Genomic DNA, 20512 nt, shown 5'->3' with positions numbered 1-20512 from the left:
AAGCAAAATTTGCTTTCATCAAGCCTATTTCATTCAGTCTGGGAACATATGGAGATCAGATCTATATATTGGATGTATTGGATGCTGGGTAATGATTCTTATTAAACAGTAACATATATTTTGAAAATACCAACACTATACGAATTGATGACATTTTCTGTCTTTAACCTTTGGGTGGAAATGCTTGCTGTGCCTTTAACATAACCCTATGTATTCACAGATGCACTGGGCTGCAGTGCAAGAACTCACCTGTATGGCTGTTTCGCTTGCAATATGTATTGGTCGTAGATTTTGATTTGGATGTTAGATAGGTTGAATTGGAGCCGATGGAACTAGAGGACAAGGATTTCCCAAGATTATCAGAACTCTTCTTTATAATATTGGTTGCTGTTTTGCTCCAATCTAAAAATGATTGAGAAATTTTACATAAATAATTACAATAGATAATAAATGTCTGTTTTATTCAATTGTTATTATTTAAAATATCTGATGCATTTCTTAGTATTGCTTTTAACAAATACCCTATCTTATTCCTGTAAAGTATCCTCTTTGGTTCTTAAGAACGATGTAATTATTCCAACTTGATTTACTCTACCACAGCAGTTGAAATAGGTGGCTCTAAAATTCTAACAATAGTTTGTCTGGGCAGCAGAACTGCAAGTAAAACCTGGCTTTCCAGAATGCAGAAGAGTAGAGAAGCTCTGTAGCACTATAGGGATACCAAATTTTCCTGATCTGAAGAGCAAAATCCAAAGGTGATGAGAAAGGGATAGATAGGATCATTTACAATGATCTTATCATCTGAGAGTTTGATCTGCTGCTGCTGCTGCAGAAGAGACTACATACTAACAACTAAACTTGTTGTTTAGCATATTGGTGCACAATTTATATAATAAAGATTATTCAATAGTTCACATTTAAAGAATTTTGTCCAAGCCATCAATACAATAGGCTCTTATGCTGGAACATCTTCCAAAATTAAATTAAATAGCTAATACCAATAAACTGACTGAAGAAAACTAACACTTAAAAATTCATCACAGGTATCCCAATACCAGTAGAATAAAAGTATCTAACTACTTTTTACCATGAATTGCAGGTAAGTGCAGGAAGTTTCACAATTTAGCCACCTTGCTGTTATTCACTGTACTTCAGTGAAACTCCCAAAATGGAAGAGAAGTCCAAGCCAAAGACATTTGGGCCACTTTAGTATTGATTTAAATCAAGACAAATACTTCATACTAAATTATTGCTAGAGTATTTAGGTATGCAAATTCACATTTGACTTATATTTCACTATTCTGCCTGAAAACAGTGTCAGGTTCATGGAGATTAAAACCAGCCCATGGAGATAAACTAGTTAATGCCAGTCATAATGACATCAGATTAATTATACCACTGAAATATTCAAATCCTTCATGTTTTTATTTTTACCATATTCATGCCCACAAGCTGCCCAACAACAGTATTAAAAAAAGAAAATAAAAAATAAAAACATTTAATCTATCTTGGTTTTGTTTTTCAGTTCAAGAGTTACAGGATAAATCAAATGGAAATGGAACAAATGAAACAATTTGGATGTCTGATCAGAATGAATATGATTTTCCTAGTTTGTATTAACTCTTTGAAATAATGAATGAAGTTTCCTTCCTACAAACTGAAAGCTTACCATAGAAAGCAATGAGCTTATTCCACCTTATACCTGATGTAGATTTGAACATTGGTCATTGAACAGGAACTGTATTATATTATATGGTCCAAATCACCACATCAGACAGCAAAGGAAGAGCCAGCTGCCTGAACACGGCAGTCTCATGCCATCCAAGATGGCCAAAGGTGCAGGAAACTATAAATATAGTGGCCCAAGCATTTCCTGTGTCCAAACCAACATCTCTCCCTCTGACTGCTGCAGATGAAAGTGAACTTCAGTTCCAGAACCTAATCAGGCTTCTGTTACGGGAATTTTCTATGTTTCTGAGTCTCTAATAGACTGTGAATTCAGTGGCAAATGACAGGATAGTTTAAAAAGACAAAGATAAAAGCAAAAGAAGTCAGAATATTTCTATGCTTTTAAGAATTGCTCCTACATCAGTTTAACAGTCCACACAATTTAAAGTCAATATACTTTAATATAGGAGAAAATTAGTACAACTGGGTTTGGAATGACAAAGTTTGAATCTCTGGATTATTTTTTATCTTGTTATTTTTAGGGTCTGATGGGCCCTTCCAAAACCATGCCCATAGCACTACAAAATTTACTAGCTGCCTCTAATAGAACCTTGAAAAATATGAGAATTTTTATGCAGTGATATCTGAAATGTCCCTGGGCAATTATTAGTACTGAAGTGACAGCCTATGATTGACCTATTTTTCCCATCTCTGGCTTACCTTGCAATATATTAAAAATAACATAGCATATTATATTAATAAATGACTTTTTACCTGGACCTTTATAGACAACTGCAGCACCTAAGGAGGGGAGCTGTGAACTGAATTTACCTGAATTGTCTGCCAGTCGGAATCTGCCACAACAGAGATGTCTCCTCCACTGTTTCTGCACATTTTCTTTCATAGCACAATGGAATACAAATATAAACAAACCTGTGACAAAAGCAAATAAACACCAAATGAATTATTAAATGAGTATTTATAAACATGAACGAATATTTATAAATTTATAAACAGATTAACTGAAATCTGTAATCAGAAGACTATGAAATACAAACAAAAAAAATCATCTTAATATTTTATTACTGTTATCCTTGCGTCATTTAAGAGGTATAGAAATTAACTAAAGTTTTCCCATCCTCTAGTTGCCATTAAGTGTCCAGGATATCAGTATACAGAGATTAGGATGCCTTTTATTGGCATTGTTGATTTAGATTCAGCTCAGTGTTCTTTTCTTTTTTTTTTTTTTTTTTTTTGAGGAACATTATTAAAAGGTGTTTTGTTTGAAGCAAATGACTATTTTGCACCCAGCAGGACTGCAAGAGAGAAACCGCAAAATAAAAACCAACATTATTATATTAGCAAGGAGATATTTTATCTCCTGGATAGGGTTCCGTATGTACAGAACTGTGGGCTATATTCTTTTAAAACCATCTTGTAAATGGCACTTAAGAGTGTCCTTATTTAGTGGGTTGAGTGCTGGCCAAACGCTGAAAAAGCACACTTGGATTTATGTGCATCTCATGCATGTACTTGAAACGATCATAAAAATGGTAAGAATACATTCACAAGTACTAATTAGGAGTCCAGCTACTTATTTCCAAAGAAAACTGATTTTCATACACAATTTCAATAAATGTATTTAAGAATGATTTTGTAGAGTTGATTTTTCTCATGGAATTTTAAACTTTTTATTTTCAGGACGGGTGGTAAGCATCCTACCATGTGATAAGGTAGGTCTTAACAGGGCACACGGTATGGTTTCATCACCTGCAGAGGTACTTTGTACATCTACATAGGTAAAGGTAGATGTTTATGCTAAATACAGTAGTTGGAAATGTATATACTAAATATAGCAGTTGGAAATCTCATATGCTCCTGCCTTTTCTCAGGCAGGCACTGGCTGTGTAATCTTTTGTTGTTCTGTGGCTTAGCCTATTTCTTGTTTTACTTGTATTGTCTGTGAGAGAGCCAACCTGAGGCCGAAAACCTGATGGCAAAAAAGTGCTACTGCCAGATCCCTCATGATTTTACCTTAAATGTGAATAAACACTACATGATGTGGGCAAACATGGTCAAGTGGCTTCCTCTAAAACCATTCCTTTATGATTATCATGAATAGTTCTGTATACTAATGTCTATTATGTTTCAGCTGTCAGAACACAGTGGCAGGGTATAGCTTGGATAATAATGTTCTGGAGAATCAGATGATCTCCAAATTGCTGAGGCCTAATTTTGCACTAATGCATGGCACTGAGCTGCACTGGTATTTGCTTATCAGGCCAGGCTGAGACCTCTGGAATCAGTTGACTTCAGGTAGGGGTTGGGTCATGACACAATTTTTCCAAAGTTTTTCAAGAACTCATGGGGAAAAATAGGAAAAGTACATTTTAAAAAAGGAGTCACCTTAATGAATCTCAAATGTAAGCTGTCTTGGATTATAGATACTGTATTTGCATCTGGTAAAATATTTTTCTGTGTGATTTGTTTAAAGCAGTGAGCAAGTCCAATGCAACCACTAGCAGCTCATACAGGGCTGCAGATATGAAGTTGTTTGAGGCCCAAAGTCTTCTTAGGGCTTTTACACAGCTTACAAACTTAGAAAATGGATGCTTAATTAAACTGAAGTGAATGTTCTGAATGGTTAAAAAGAAAATACATATTCCATAGTAATGCAAAACAAATGTACTGCATTAAGTACTTTGCCTTTGCCCTGTCTGGGCTTGGTCTCCAGAATTTTTTTCTCTGTGTTTCATTATTCATTAAGTTTACAATGTGCTTTTAGTAGTACAGCTTTGGTTTTGTTTCCCAGAGACAAATCAGACCCTAGGCTTGGTTCTAGCTTGGCTCTGACTTGAAAGTATTTGGCTTGCCCAGGCATATATATAAAATGAGCAGCCAAAAAAGAAATGTTCCCAGATTTTTTACTCTGAGCATCAAGGAGAGAAAAAGAATTTCCTTTGTAGATGAAAAAGCAAAGTACAGTAACACTAACAGTTGCTGTAATTTGGTTTTTCATTGCCAGTGCACAGAAAACTGCTGCTGGAGGCTGCTGGTATGGCTTGAAATGCTCATGCAGCTTTCAAAAACTTGAGAGAACATAGATGTATTTATGGAGATGTATTTTATATCTCCATAATTAAGCTGCTAATAATGATGAAAGACTCACCATATTGAAATGCTTTTTGCAGCTTGGAAATTCTTCCTGATACAGATTTACCCCATTCCACCCCCTTACTGCTACATGAACACCAGTTATATAGGATTTTAAATATCCACTTCCTTCATTCTTTAGCTTTGCCTAGCCCTTTCTGACACAGAAATAAGTACCTGAAGATACATGATTTTTATCTCCTATTGCTTGATATGACACACCTGATGACCATAGACTGCATCATCACTGCTACCACAATCCATGAAAAGCTCATCACTCTTCTTTTTACATTTATTTACATTTACTTCTCTTTTTTTTCGGTTTCATCTTCTGACTTAGCTCCCTTCCAAATATTCATTTTCCATTAAACAGTGCTATTACCCTACTTAGGCAGTGTTGGTCAACCTTGTATGCACTCTGCACATACAAGCTTAATTGACCACACTGGAAATTCTGGTTACAGAGAACTTGTTCAATTTGACCCTTGGCAAGGCTTTCAGAATTTCAGTCTTTTCTCATGTTCTTCCCATACTTCTGATCTCTCTAGGCCTGTCTGAATTTCTAACACAGACACAATGCAGTAAATACTTCATTATGCTGCTAGGGGAGTATCAGAATCTGTCCTTTGGAAAAAACAGTCTCTAGTAAGAACACCACATCCAAATATTTTTTGTCATTTTGCTTAGCATTTTAGGTTGAAACTGACCCAAACAAAAAACCACAACATGATTCTCTTTCCATGAAAGCTCAATAAATCTTTCAGCGCAGTAAATACATCTCAGCTGTATCAGATAAAATCTGCACAGGGTGATATTCAGTACTTTTTCCATAAAGAGAAGAGATATTTTGCTGACCCTAAGAATATTTCATTTTTATCTCAATATTTGTGTTGCATAATGCACGTTCATTCAATGACATTCGAGTTTGTTTTCTGGGGTGTTTTTGTTTTGTTTTGTTTTTCCCAGCAGAATTATTTTTTATGTCAATACGTGTGTGGCATAACACATGCACTTCCAATGACCGTGGGGTTTTCTCTTCATCATGTATTTAGTTGCTCTTTATGGGTGGGTAGGGCAAGCACGGGTAGAGAATTTTATGGCAGTTGAAACATATGCAAATTTTAGCTCTGACCTGAGTATTTTTAAATGTCAGCTATGTGATTCTGTAATTTATAACCATTCGATTACAATTTACAGCATTTTTCAGAGAGACAAACTATGCTGGAAAAGGAAAACATTGGAAACTTGAGTAACAGAAAGAAAAATAAGCTGACTGTAACAGTCACTGGATTTTTCTTAAGCAAAGAATATTCCATATGTCTCTGCTATCTCTCCACACTGAGACAGGACTGAATTTTATTTTATGAGTTTCTCATGCCTTAATAAAATAGTTATGAGATTTACGCATTCCCTACAGGAATAAATTAAGGAACAAGGCTTCCTATATTTATTATAATCGGTGAAAGGAAATGCTGACAGTCATACAGCATGTATCTCAACAGAGAACACTGCAGAGCTATATTTCTAATGTAGTTCATTTTATCAAAAAAGACATTGAAACTGTAATTAATTTATGTAAGATATTCAATGCACATGTAGTTGGTATTATTATTATTCCACATAAAGGGAAACTAATGATGGTTAAATACGAAAGGAAAACCTAGAGAGGTTGGATATGAGTTCCCTGGTCCAATCACTGGACATAGTATGCTGCAGAACAGTAACAGATCAAATATTATTTGTTCATAGAACAAAAATTCAGCTTACCTTGCAATGAATTGAAAATTGAGAAGAGGTACAGGAAAGGAAGGGTTAAGGAACCCCAGGCAAAAAAGGCAAAGCCCCATGTCATGCCCAGGAGGAAGGTGAGGCTGACCACGCTCCGGAGGTTCCTCAGGATCTCTTCCTTCAGGCTCCGATTGGTTCTTTTCCCATTCCTGCCGCAGATTTGCACCATCACCACAATAAACATGGCAACATTCATTAGAAACATGATTCCAAAGTAGCCGGCACAAGTCACGTAAAAGACAACTTCATTCTTGATCCAGCAGCTGTAAAAAAAATTAAAATAAAAAAGGATCATTTTTGGTTAATGGAAACTATTCTCCAATTAATCCAGAGGAAAGTAAGCCGATTTCTGATACCACTGATGCAGAACTATAGTGTAAAATGAAACATTTGTCCATTTTCTGTTTGGAAACAGGATGAAGCCCAGAGGCATCTTAAATGAATATGGCCTATAGTATTATCATATGAGAAATCTGAGGGCTGTACCACATTTTAGTCAAAACTAATTAAAAATGTGGGAAGTGGTGGGAACTGCAATCCCATCATGAATAGAAGTTTAGACTCAGTACAAAAAAATTCACTGCTGTCATCTGTACGAAGTATTGAGTGCTTTAGTAGAAGAATGTGCAAACTTGGATGTTCAGTATAAAAATCTCAAGTTTCTGCCACTGGAGCTAAAGGAGAACTTGCACTTGAACATGACTGGAGAAGTAGCAGGACTTTTGAGGTAGCCATTTGACAGTCAGCCATATGAGAGCTCTAATTCCTCTTGCAGCAAATGGACTGAATGCTCAGCATGATACTATAATAAAATTATAAAATTAAAGTTTTATTTATAATGATGAAGCTTTGCCAGGCAAGGAAAAGAACACTCACATAAAAATTTTGGCATCTGGATTTATTATCTGGTCATCAAGACAAGAACATAGAGGAGTATTGAACTACATTGGCAAAAGGCTGCTTGATTTACAAAGGAAACTATTTTAATACAAATTCTTTCTTTGCTCTTACCTAGAAAATTTACTTTTCATTTAAGACAAACCAAGACAAGTATTTTTATTTTATTTTAATGACAAAACCTATAAATTATTCTTTTGCCAGAGGAACGTTTGTACCTGGCATTGGGTAATGCAGATTTCCCTCCAATTTTTCTAACAGCCTTCTTCACATTACAGATTCTAATCATTCGGAGTTCTGCCTTTTTTGCTTATTTAACACACCATCGACTTTTCCAAAGCAACTATAAATGCTTAAATGCTATAAATTTTAAGAGATCAAAAGAAATACTCACAAGTCATCTCCTCCTTGCCCGCTTGTATCTCTGCCATATAAGTCTTTGCCATAAACCTGACTTGCATTTGTATTGGCACTTGCTAAAACAATTGCTATCACCAGAGCTGGCAAACCTGTAACACAAGAAAACTTGTGAGCTTTCAAATCTCCTAAACTTTCAAATTCACCATGCTAAGCTGAATTATTGTTAGGGATGGTGTCTCCATCCCTATTGGTTTAATGCAGAGCATCCTGAGAAAACTGCACTGAGAAGGTTGAAGGAAACACATTTTCAAGAAGTACAGATATATGGAACTATCAAAGCAATTAACAGGCATTAATTAATAAACCTTGCAATTTTCTGTAAGGTAGAAGTAGCTTAGTACGTAATAAGGAAATTAAAGAAAAATAATAAACTAAAGTAAAATAATATCCCTTAATTACCGAAAGTTAAATTTGCAACTGCACACAGGCTTTCATTATATAGTGAGAAGATTAACAAATTATTGCAAAAATGAGATCTAGTGGAGGGATGGTATTAGGAATTTTTTGAGGGACTTTTTTCATGCTAATGTGAATTCATTAAGTTGTATACCTGGGGAACATGAACTTAAACCAGTAATTTCTCCACTGCTTCTCTGAACCACATTGTATTATACACACCATATTATATATCTTCTACAGCACTATACATATTATATATACTTTATTTATATGTGGTCCCCTTGCTTCTGTAAAGCTAAGTATGTATTATTTAATTAAAAAGCAGAGGGAGTATTTGGGGAAAATAGACAACTATGCAGAAGAGAACTCTGCAGAAAGGTACAGCTCACACAAAAGAAATGTACATTTCCTGATATGCCTTATTTACATGTCTTATCCTTGCTCTAACAGAACAGATTCAAGGGGGAAGAGGTTAATTTGCTTTTCCGACCACTCAGCCCTTGTACTCTGCTGAGGTTGCCAAAGAGGATGCTAGTTGCCAATGGAAAGACATCAATTATCAGCCGTACTGAGGTCAGTTCTCTAGCCCTAAGGTTAATGGCTTTGTATTGTGTTGTATTATTTCAAACACAATATGTGCATTCAGGGAGAAACCACAGATTCCTGATACAGACAAAAATGAAGAATAAAAGTCTTGCTGCCTGAGCCTTGCAGTTATTTTTAAGTATTACTTTTTCCATATCTGTCCTGCTGTGTACATTGCTTAAGGCAGCCAGGATATCTTTGTGGTTTAAATATTGTGCTGAACCTCAGAAAATTTTGGTTGTTTCTGATTCCACAATAGGCTTCATGCTTGTTGACAAGAAAATTTAGGCTGGACTTTAAGTTTTTGAAAGTCAATGCAAAACCTCAATAAGCTTTGCAGTAACTGCAAAACTTTCTGCATTCATTGTGTGACACAGTTCTCCATCTCTGACACGAAACTCACATTTCCCCTCTCCTACTCTGGCCTCTTTGGAAAACAAGACCAGTTTATCTGGTCTCTCTGCTCATTCTGGGGCTGGGAGCTGCTCTGGGTGGAGAGTGCCAGTGAGAGTGTATTTACACAGAATCACACAGGGGAACTGGGTGACAGAGAGGGCTGGCTGTGTGCCGGCACTGCTGCAGGCTGGGGGAAGGAAACGACACACTGATATAAATTCTACTCTGTATTCTTGATAGAGAGCTTTTATATAGCAGCGTTTATAAAAAGCATTTTATACAGCAGCATTCATCCTATCCAAATATTGCATCTACTGAACTCACCCCAGCCAATGATGCAGAACTTCAGTATGTATCGCCGTATATACGTGTTGAACACCTTCACTAGAGCAATGTACATGTGAACAGCTTCCAGTCCCATCCACGTAAAGGTGGCCAGAAGAAAAAAGTGCAAAAGTGCAGCTACAGCTATGCAGAGGCCATCAATATCAAAGGTTGCAAGCCAGCCATCGAGCAAAAAAGTCAGGTTAAGAAAGAGCAGGGCTGTGCTCAGATTCATCAGGATTTTGGATGGATAATCTCTTCGTAATTTCCTAATGAGAGAAACACAGGTGCACACGATTCACTTGCTGCAATCACACAAACCACCTATTGCAGCTGGGTTTACCCCTTCACAAAGTCAATAAAAGCACAAGGAACCCCTTCCAGCGGGATTTGTGCAGTAAGACATAGTGGTGTGTATTTCTGGGTGGGATTGTTGAAGGATTCAGCTGTGTGTGGTGGGGGTAAGCTATCAGTTCTTTGGGTTCATAATGAGCTAATTAACTGCTACAATATTTTGGCAACTGATTTTTTATTAAAAAAATAAAAAGCACTAAAAAAATCCAACCCAAAACATACTTTCAAATGGAATATAAACCAGTACTTTTTATTTTAAATGGAAACAAAAAAAGTATAGCTGACCAGAAGGTCATCTGTGATCATTTTATATGTGCCCTTATTTGCTAGACTAATTTTTGGAATATATTGTTTAGTGCATGTGGTTTTCTGCTTATTTTTAAATAGGATCTTAGGATGACTGAAGAAGAAGTAAATTTTTAATTGATCCCCACTGAAATGTGGGTAATGAGGGGCAGAAAACAATTTCTATCAACTTGAACTAGAAGACTATACCATAGGTAATGTAATAGGAATGCAATCATTGAAGATATTTAAAACTTGAAACCCCCTTCTCCAGCTCCCCCTCCTGTCCCCAGAAAATTTTCCTTCTTTAGCAGCTATTACGTCCTGTTCTGTTACTGGCAGAATGCTTTCTTTGTGTTGACATGACTATTTTCTCTTTTCACTGTTAGAGAACTGTACCACTGCAAAGTTTTTGATTTCTCTTGAGTCACTTTCACATTTCAGCAGGGCTTCTGGGTAGCGCTTCACAATTTATTTTCATTTTTTCTTTCTTCCCACTTTTTTCTGAAGGGCTATAGAATGCAATTGCTCTAGTTGGAAATTTCTGTTTTTAAATTTGGAACCCGTGCTCACATAGGCAAGTTTTGTTTTTATAAAAAGCCTGTTCGACAATTTGAAAATAGTATCTATCTGTTCAAAGTCTAGAGGATTCTGTCTTGGCAAAAGGAAAATTTTGATACACATTCACCTTATTCCCTGGTCTGAGCAGCACAGCGCATTAGAAACTGGAAGAAAGACTCTGAACTTACGTCCCCTTGAAAAAGTTTCTACTTCACAACACTGTGACCCTGATTTTACAGGTTTGATTTTTTTTTCAAACATGGACTTCCCCTCCTAGGCAAATAAACCACACTAACCACGTAACTAACTGATTTTATTCTGCACATACAGGTACTTCTTTGTGATGTCCTTCACAGAATTAGTACTTACTCAAACGCAATGTATGTCAGAAGAGTTGCAGCTGAAAATATAGCAGATATTCCACAGCCTATGTAAGTGATAAAGGTCAGGACCTTGTTATTCTGTGGGTTGATTTGCGTCACAGTTCTCTGAAGGTCCTGTGAGAGAGGAGGAAGAGACCTCGGTTGTAGGCAGCACCTTTGCTACGAGCACAGCACTCTTTCTTGATAAGTAGTCAAGTGAAACTGAAAAGCATTCTGGAAATACCACTGTAACCTTGACACTGGGGTTCATTTTTACTGCGTGTACTCGGTCTCCAGTTGTTACACCTCTCACTTCCTTCCCACTGCTCTTCAAAGCATTGTGCTTTAAGTATTATCACTGCTGGCAGCAGCAGGTAGACCCTGATTATGATCCTTATAATTCAGTACTAGGAATTCAAATGTCCTTCTCTGGAAAAGTCTCCAGTGTCCAAAATTTTTAATTCTGTTGCTTGTGTAAAACTCTTTTTCAAAAGACATAAGATTTAGAAAAATGTAACTTAAAAGTATTCATATGAAATATGCAACATTGTAGGGAATTTCTGGCCTTTTTGTTATTAAAAATCCACAGGAGTTGATGTAACTAATCATCTACAGGTGAAACCAAGGGCAAGATACTGCTTTTTGGATTTAGGGTCTGTTTCGATGTAAGAACAACACTTTTAACCAGAATTGGTCAGAAAAGTAGTGACAAGAACAACAGAAAACATTTGGAAATTAAGCAGGAACATTCTAAGTATTTTCTTTTTTTTCTGTCTAACTGTAACTGCCACATGGTACCATCTGAGAATAAACGACAGTGTTATTTCCTCTTTTTAAGGACAAGAAAACATGAAAATGTTCAGATTTAGATCACTGTGGAGGAAATGTGAGCAAACACTAAAAGATAATGATGTCAATTCCACAGTCATTGTCACTGTTGTCCCTAGCAAAACCAGCTAGCAAAAAGAAACATTAAATGCTGAAAAACTTTGCATGCTTTGTAGGGAAAGGCAGGAGCAGGTTTCTTTTACTGTCTGTTCCAGCCTTATATGATAGTTTATTTATACATAAGGAGAGTGTTTTTTGGAAATAATTTAGTATCTAAATTAAAGTCACAAGAAATTATTAAAATGGAAAAGCAACTACAATGGTCAAAGCTCTGTAAAAATCTATTGGAATGCAGCCCAAATTCAAAGAACTTCTGCCCTATTTCCTACTGCCACTGAAGCATTCAGTGAAGAGAAGGGGCTCATTGAATGTATCCTAAAGAAAGCCTTTTCTTAATCCCTTTGGGATGAAAAGTGGAACAAGACCATTATTTAGCTTGCAAGAAGACACAAAGTTTGTGGCTTTTCCATATCTACATCTCAGCATGATGTGAAGAGAGCAGTTCTATTAAGAAGGGTCTGGAAGGCCAAAACTGAAAAAGTCAGTGTATGTGGCTGCCTCATGTGGTTTAAGTCCTTTTTAACACTGCCACAAGTTACTTCAAACTCCAAATACTTCTACTTAGGAATTATTCCTGCTGTGACCAGGAGCCAACATCTTTTCTGCAGCTATATTTTACAGGCCAAAGAATGTTAATTTCAGCTGGAAAAAAAATGTATCAGGCCATTATTGAGGATAAACAACCACCAAAAGTTAAGATAGCACTATTCATTTTTTTTCATGTTGGGATTTCTTTTCTCTGAAAAACACTTCACAAGCGGAAATTGCTGGAGGCAGCTGAAGGCTGGAGGCTGTGCTGCTGAGGCTGAAGTGCCCCATATGGTTCCCTCTTTCATCTCCTGGATAGACATTGCTCTGCCAGCCACTCTGTCTGGAGACTTTGCTTAAGGCTCTGACAGAGTACGGACTACGTGTTTTGTACCAGGGCTCTGTGAACAGCCTTTCTCCGAGAGAAGGCCTGTCATACACGGCACCCCAAAACTGATTAAAGCCAGGTAAGAAAACGGCCAATATGGGCTTACACACCGTGCAAAAGATACCACTTCATAGTTCGTGACATTAGATAAATCTTGTGAAATTTGTGAACTAGGTTTGCAAGGGACAACTCAGCCTTTCAATCTAAGGATGAAAGAGAATTTTTGTAGTCCTTTGACTTTTCATCTGCACTACTATTTCTACTGTCTAGAGGATGTTTTTCTTTCCCTGTTTTTCCCTATGAGTGTCTTTTCCTTTTGATCTGAAAACAACATTTCTAACTATTTCTCAAGCTGGCTTTTTTTTTTTTTCTTCCCCTGCAAGCAACTTCTCACTTTCTCAATCTGGAAATTTCAAATATACTTTCTTTTTCAATTCCCTCTTGTTACGTACCTTCTGCCTCAGCTGCAGGTCACTTTTGTCAGATTATACTGTTAAGGGATATGTCAGAGATCCTCGGCAACTTAGGACTCATTAAGATCACTTTTTTATCCTGTCTCTCTAGTGGAAATGTTACTGGGCCTTGGTTGTATTAAATTGGACATTATAATATGCTTTTTGTATTTTGGTACGCCTCAGAAGTCTCAATCTCAGGTCTTTTGTGGCACACTATTTTTAAAACATAAAAATCTCATTGGTACATTTTAATTATTTAAAAATAATATTTAGCCACTTGGAAAGAATTTAATAATAACAATAACAACAACAATAATATTCTTCTATTTCTAACTTTATTAATTATCTCATTCCTGAAGCCTTATCACTAGCTACTTGGTTATGGAAAGATAACTCTATGATAATAAGGTGGGAAATCACATATGATTATTACCATTAAAAATTAGATGCAAAAGAAATAACCCAAGTAACAAAAATGAGAGTTGTCTTGACACCAGACAAAAGCTGTGTTGCTGTTCCTGGGAAAGATAAGTTGGTGAGCAGTGAGTTTGCCTACCATTAGGACCCCAAAGTGTGTGAGGTGGTTGCATAAGCACACAGTTTCATTTTCATTGGACTCTGCATCCACCTGGCAGCCCTCAGGGTTCCAGCCACCACTGCCACCTGTGGAAATGAAACATGAGAAAGTTCTGTCCAACAAACACATGGCAACCTCTCTCCTAGCAGATTTCTCACTTCATCTTGTGCAAATGCAGAAGCGCTTTCTCAAATTGAATGAGCCAGCACTAAAAACAACCGGCAGAGAAGCAAGTGTCAGATTGCCTAGTTTCTGCAAAGAATTACCCCAGATGGGTGTCCCAGAAATGGACTACTGAGCAGAAGCAACAGATGGAGATGTATAACAAAGGTAGGGAGCTTTTTGGTTAGTGAGTAAGACGTGGATCACGCATTAAGACACACCTTAGTTTTACCCAATAATAAGATGGTTTTAGAACTCCTTTCCCCCTGCACTGATGTGATGTCTACACCTGCCTGCCTCCCACTCATATATCCTCAGGCACATGAAAGCTTTTATGGCCCAGGAGCAGAGGGTCCTGTCCTTCCTCTCTGCAGCACGTAATGCAGAAAGAGTGGGTAATCCAAATGATCTCTGGTGGCCTTACAAAAACATGAAGTGAATTATTCCCAACCCACCCCACTTTATAAGACCATTCTGAAAAACAAGTAGAAAGACTTCCGTTTTAAAAATTAAATATTAAAATGAAAATTTGTTTCTTTTTTCATTTTTCCCTGTGAAAATATGAGCTAGTTTTGTGAAATCATTCATATTCTCTGACTGTTAAAGACATTTTTGTCACAGCTCTTGAGAAAATCCAGCATAATTTGCTCTGTAACTTCAAGACAATCAAACACTTAAAATCAAGGCATTCTCTCAAAATACTGTGAAGATGTTCCAAAACCACTTAAAACTCTTCTTCACTCAAGCAGCTACTGGGAATAGTATCCTCCCTCCCTGTGTGTTCCTCCTTTAATGCAATTCTTAAGTTCAGTTTCCTAACTAGTTTATATGATTTTTTTTTCATTTTAGTCCTCTTGCATTCTCCTCAATTGCTCTGTCTGTATTTCCTGCTTTGAAATACAAATTTGGATGGTAAATTTTATTTCTTGCAAGACTCTGTGTACTGAACTTCTCCATCCCAAATCCGACAGCTCTATCTGTTTTATTGTAAGGAAGAGAAACATCTCAGCAGTGATCTCTAAAACAGAGACATCTGGAAAGTCATCCCAGAGAACAACTTTGTGTAAAGGATTAAGAGCCTGAATAAAACATGACACACAGGTTTGGCAGTAGTGATCATTCTTTGATGAAGGATGGTCTAAAAAGTTGCCTTATTAGTGCGTATCTCCACATATGATCAAAAAAGCTGAAGATCTGTAACAGTTACAGACTTACACCTATATAACTCAGTTTTTAAAGAAATGAACAGTTAAAAGCATGGCTAAGAACATTCATGTGTCTGAGTAGCATTATAATTTAATTTGCTCATACAGACAGACCAGTGAAAAATTGCAGATATGGGAAAAAAATGGAAAAATTTAACTGAAAAATTTAAAATGTTGAAGGCATTTACATTAAAAACAAACTTTTAAAAGGAGTATTTAACATTTGCTGTTACAAGTAACTATACTACCCAGAAGAAAATACACACTTCATTGTGTGGACTATCGAATCCTGTAAGGATTGATTTGGAAGAAAAATAGCCAATAGTGTGACCAATTTTAAAACTCAGACACATTTATTCATCTCATGAAAGAAATTAGAATATTTTTAAACTTACCATTTTTGTTCATATCCCAGAAGACACAGGTAGGTTTAGGACCTTCCTAATAACAGATGTAAAAGTAGACTTTTTATATCTCTTCAGACATAAATCTCAACATTTACAACAGATACTGCAATGCATATATTTTCATTTAATGAGCAGAAGAATCTATATCATTAAATTCTTTAAAACTTGACTAGTGTCAAATTAGAGTTTTTTTCTGCTAGAAAGATGGATTTGTCCAAAATGCAAAATCTAGAGCACTGCTTCTATGTAGTGTTCGATGGCTCCTTTTGCACATCCTCAGAATAATGAAATTTTCTTGTGTTACTGAAGTTATCCATGAATATGATGTCTTTATAGAATCTAAACACTTTTTATTGTTTATTTCCTTTGGGTTTCTCCATGAATCCTCTACGTAAAGCTTGAAAATGTGTAAATGCCTGCTGAACCCGAGTGTAGGTTGTTTTGCCTCACCTTAAAATATTCATTGTAGTGCAATGCAAGATAAAGTTAATCGAGCTGTGAAAATTAAAAACCAGGCTCTCATTACATAAACAATTTACTTAAGTATTGCATTTTAACATTTTCTTAGTGTTTCTAGTGCTATTGCCTCTTTTGGATTAGATATGGAGAATGGAGTCAAGCTCACACATTTTCAGACTGGAACAGTATGTGCCAAAAGGTTGCATTTGGTCTGTATTTCCCTAGATTTACTGTAGTCATGTTTCATTAATGTGTTTCTGTCTATTCCTCTGATGAAAACCACATAACAACAAAATAATTCCGGGAACTATTAACAAAGTGAATAATGTTTGGTCAAAGAATTTAAGTAATTATGAAGTTCCAGTGTAATAAATCATGTCCCTTGACCCTGGTCATGAATATGGTCATTAACAAGGGTTTCACTGATATTTATTGGCACAGAAATTACTTCAGAGGGGCAGAATCAATGATCTTGAAGATAAATGTTAGGTCATGAATGGAGGGCGAATGCACGAGAATGGGAGAGATTACTTTTTGCTTACTTGCTTTTGCTTACTTGTTCTAGACTTCTTAATTTCAATTTGATCTTACTCAAAATCCATCCATATAAATCAGACTGTAATCTTAGCCTTTACCATATATAATCTGCATTCCTGTTCCTCTGAATAATCAGTCTTGTTTTACCTGAATTTTGGTATGCTTGATTGTAACCTTCACATAATCCTGAAGATCCTGAATGGTTAAGTTTCCAATACTGCATGCCACCACAAAACTGGTCAAATTGGCAGTATTTTCTGCATCCTTCAAGAGATAGAGAAAAATATAATAAGTGCTTACAGGGCACATAATGTAAAAGCCAGAGTACACAGTTTCATTTTTGCAGCGTGCCAGAATAAGTAAGTTGTCAGCATTTCTGTACTTTTGATCACTCAATATAAGAATATTATGCTTATAAAATCAAATTATGGGTTAGCCTCATGGAAGCTTCCCTATTTTCCTTGTAGCCATAAACATGCATAGGCACAATTATAGAGAGGGGTTGGAAGGCAAACAAAATTATAACTCAAACAATGTGGCAGATAACAACCCATGATATGATTATCTCATTTCCCTAAACAAGCATGAACGAACTCACTTATCTTATTGTTGACACTGTCCTTTAGTAAATGCAAAGTTTTTAGAGAATAAACTGTTTTCTGCATAGAGTTGTTAAATCATCCTCCATCTTAAAATGAATGACTATGAAGTAGTAAACAAATTCAAAGCAATGTTACATACTGAAGGGGATAGCATTTTCTGTAAGGTCTTATTTAATAGGAATTCAAATAGGATTCTGACATTATCACTGACCAGTAGGATTTTTAACCTGCAGCTGACAATTTTCCAGAAGAGAAGGTTTCCTTGGAAACTAATTATTTATTGAAATGGAATTGCATTGGCAATGCTATTTTTTTTTTAATAGGCTTCTATTGAAACTTGGATATTTGGATGCCTGGTTGGGAAACTTGGTCACTGCCTGTGGCAGATCTTAGGTCAAATGAAATCTTCTATTGCTAATCATTTTCCTCCCCAAAATCTGGTCTACCAAACCCCTGAACCCTTGATTCCTTCCATTTAGGAGTTTTGTTAACATAACAAGATATCAGGTTTCAGCTCACTGGGCTTGTGAGATCCCACTACTCATATAGCTTCAGTTATTAAGTGCATATTATCCTGAGAAAAATATTTTTTTACTTAAGAACCATACCCAAGAATTTTCAGATACAGTATTACAGATTATACTGGAGCTTCATGGCAAAATTTCCTAAAACCTTAAGAATTGAAGAGGAAAGAAAAAGCAAATTTTCTAGGCAGTTCTTGAGTATTCAGACAAGAAAAAGTCTCTTGGCTACCACCTAAATTTGAACATCTGTTGAAGTCTATGAAAGTCCTTGGACATATTTCCACAGGTTTCAGTGGATTCTGTCCATAGCAGATGAGAAAAACGAGACATAGTTAGTCTCTTTAGGGAAGGCAATTTAATATATTTTTATGTGTGCATTAAAGTAAAATACAGATTACTACTTATTTAGCCATAAGGCTGTGTTCAGCTGAAGTTCAACAGTTCAGGCATAGATGTTTACATTGAACATACCTGGCCTTGGTGAAGTGAATCCCACCCTGAACAGCTTTTATATAGTCCTCTTAGCAATGGAACCAGCTTTAATGAATTACAAGACAAAACTTACGAGAATTCTCTCAGTTGGAATAAAATAACCCACCACCACCAATGCTGCAAAGTATGTTTCACTGTTATGTTGAATACTTTAAAGGAATACAGCTAATAACATTCAGATATGTGTAATTGCACGTGGAAGAAATGTGAAATGCAATAAAACTGAAATATTCTTATACTAAGGGATAAAGTTATTTGGTTTGAGATGGCATGTGGGTCAGTTTATTTGTAGGCCTTATTTTAATCCTGTTTTTCTTTAACTTCCTTTACTTTTAGACATCCTAAAAATGTGAGGATCACACATTTTTAGTTCATTCTGTTAAACACATCACCCATGAAGCGTTTGAAAAACACACAAAAAAATGAAAGGCATTTTAATTGCAAATTAAGGTGCAATTTTTATGGTTTTTGTTTTTCAATGGCTTATTAAGTACCACTTAGAAACGCATTCTAGCACCATTAAGGGACACATTCTGACTTCACATGATTTTATGCCATTATGACCAGCCTCCATCTGTATTCTTTTGGTTTTTTTTTTTAATTAAAGATATCCATCCTGTTTTTCTCAAAAGCAGCCTTAAAACGAATATAATTTTAAATAAAAATACTTTGGGGTGTATTTTAGAAGGCAACTGTGGGTCATGGGTATTTTCTTGCCTAGATTATCTGAAGAATCTGGATACACTGCCAATAAAAACGATAATATAGGGACAATACAATACTACGGAGTTCTGCGGATGCACAAGAGCCAAAGGTCACTTGAAATACTGATGAGAAAACAAACTCAAGTCTTCTGAGACACATTCTACAGTTCACCATGAAACAATGTTTCCTTCTTAATTAACTTTTTTTTTCCCCAAATAAGTGTGGTTTTGGTTTTCTTTTTCCAAGCTGCAAACTCTTCCTAATATTTTTGGCACCTACCATGCAGGCACTGTTTGCAATTACCATTTGATAAGACCCAAAAATAAAACATTGAATCTACTTGAGCATGTTGTTTAGCATGTTGTTACTCCAGGTAGCAGTATCGTTATTCCTATTAAAATATGGTATGCATATACACAGGTATGAAAAGATTAGTGTATATATATGAACAGAATTTCTCTGGCTGATAACCATCAGCCCAGGGTTTCCAATTGAATAGAAAGCAGTCAGCTGGATATGACTGCTAACCAGCACTTAAAGGCAAGGAGTTACATGCCAAATTCCCTCCTAATAAAAAAGAACCTGGCACCACTGAACATCAAGGACTTATATTAATGTATTTTAACAAAAATTAAAAGCTTTTTAAAAGGCTTTTGCTGCTTTCCTTTGATTTTAAGCAGTTGGGACACAGGTTTCCACAGATTACCCTGAGAAAAGGTTTATTTACATGTGAGAGGAATTTGCAGTTAAACCATTGACTTCAACTCAACTCAGGCACTTCAACTATTTTGCTGCTCTGAACATAAGGCTGTCTTTAGTGCCTACATTTGCTGTTGTCTTTTAATTCCTGTAACTCATGAAATACTGTGAAATTATTACACTACAGGAAACTTTTAGGAGCTGTCTTTTATTCACCTTATCTGAAATGTCTTCAAGCACATTAGCACTTACCTGAAAAAGACCATTTTTATTGAAGAAAGTAAACTGAGCCCTGGATATAACTTCAAACTCATCCTGACTTAAATTCTTCAGTAAACTTGGTGGCAGAACAACAGAAGCAATGGCACTTGTCTGATCCTTGTCAAAATCTATCTGTTAAATAAAAACAACAGGAGAACACATTTAAACAACAAAGAAACCATCCACAACTGGTTCATACTCTTACACAGAAATATCTAGATATGGGACTAGAACCAATCAACACTAAAATGACTTGTGCTATGTAAGAGTTGATGCAATAAATACATTTTTTAAAGGCTGGAGAGGTTTCCCACTTTTCCAGCATGAAATCAGCGTTCTGCTACAAAATGATATTAGATAAAACCAACAAA

At 36.0% G+C, this 20512-nt stretch overlaps 1 protein-coding gene across 4 annotated transcripts in view; it reads right to left on the bottom strand.

Annotated features, from left to right (window-relative positions):
• The window catches only part of ADGRG6 (adhesion G protein-coupled receptor G6), a 110743-nt gene that overhangs the window by 6773 nt on the left and 83458 nt on the right, over window positions 1-20512 (bottom strand). For all 4 annotated transcript variants that reach the window (XM_014888617.2, XM_014888623.2, XM_014888624.2 and 1 more), the window contains 10 exons: window positions 20133-20273; window positions 17006-17122; window positions 15851-15896; window positions 14068-14174; window positions 11200-11327; window positions 9631-9899; window positions 7901-8015; window positions 6589-6872; window positions 2500-2601; window positions 250-402 (listed from right to left, as the gene is read on the bottom strand). In XM_014888617.2, coding sequence (XP_014744103.2) covers window positions 250-402; window positions 2500-2601; window positions 6589-6872; window positions 7901-8015; window positions 9631-9899; window positions 11200-11327; window positions 14068-14174; window positions 15851-15896; window positions 17006-17122; window positions 20133-20273 — 1462 coding nt within the window. The remainder of the gene's footprint in view (window positions 1-249; window positions 403-2499; window positions 2602-6588; window positions 6873-7900; window positions 8016-9630; window positions 9900-11199; window positions 11328-14067; window positions 14175-15850; window positions 15897-17005; window positions 17123-20132; window positions 20274-20512) is intronic.

Source organism: Sturnus vulgaris, chromosome 3, assembly GCF_052056855.1.
Source record: "Sturnus vulgaris isolate bStuVul1 chromosome 3, bStuVul1.hap1, whole genome shotgun sequence".
Taxonomy (NCBI): Eukaryota; Metazoa; Chordata; class Aves; order Passeriformes; family Sturnidae; genus Sturnus; species Sturnus vulgaris.
This window is presented reverse-complemented; position numbering and strand designations above follow the sequence as displayed.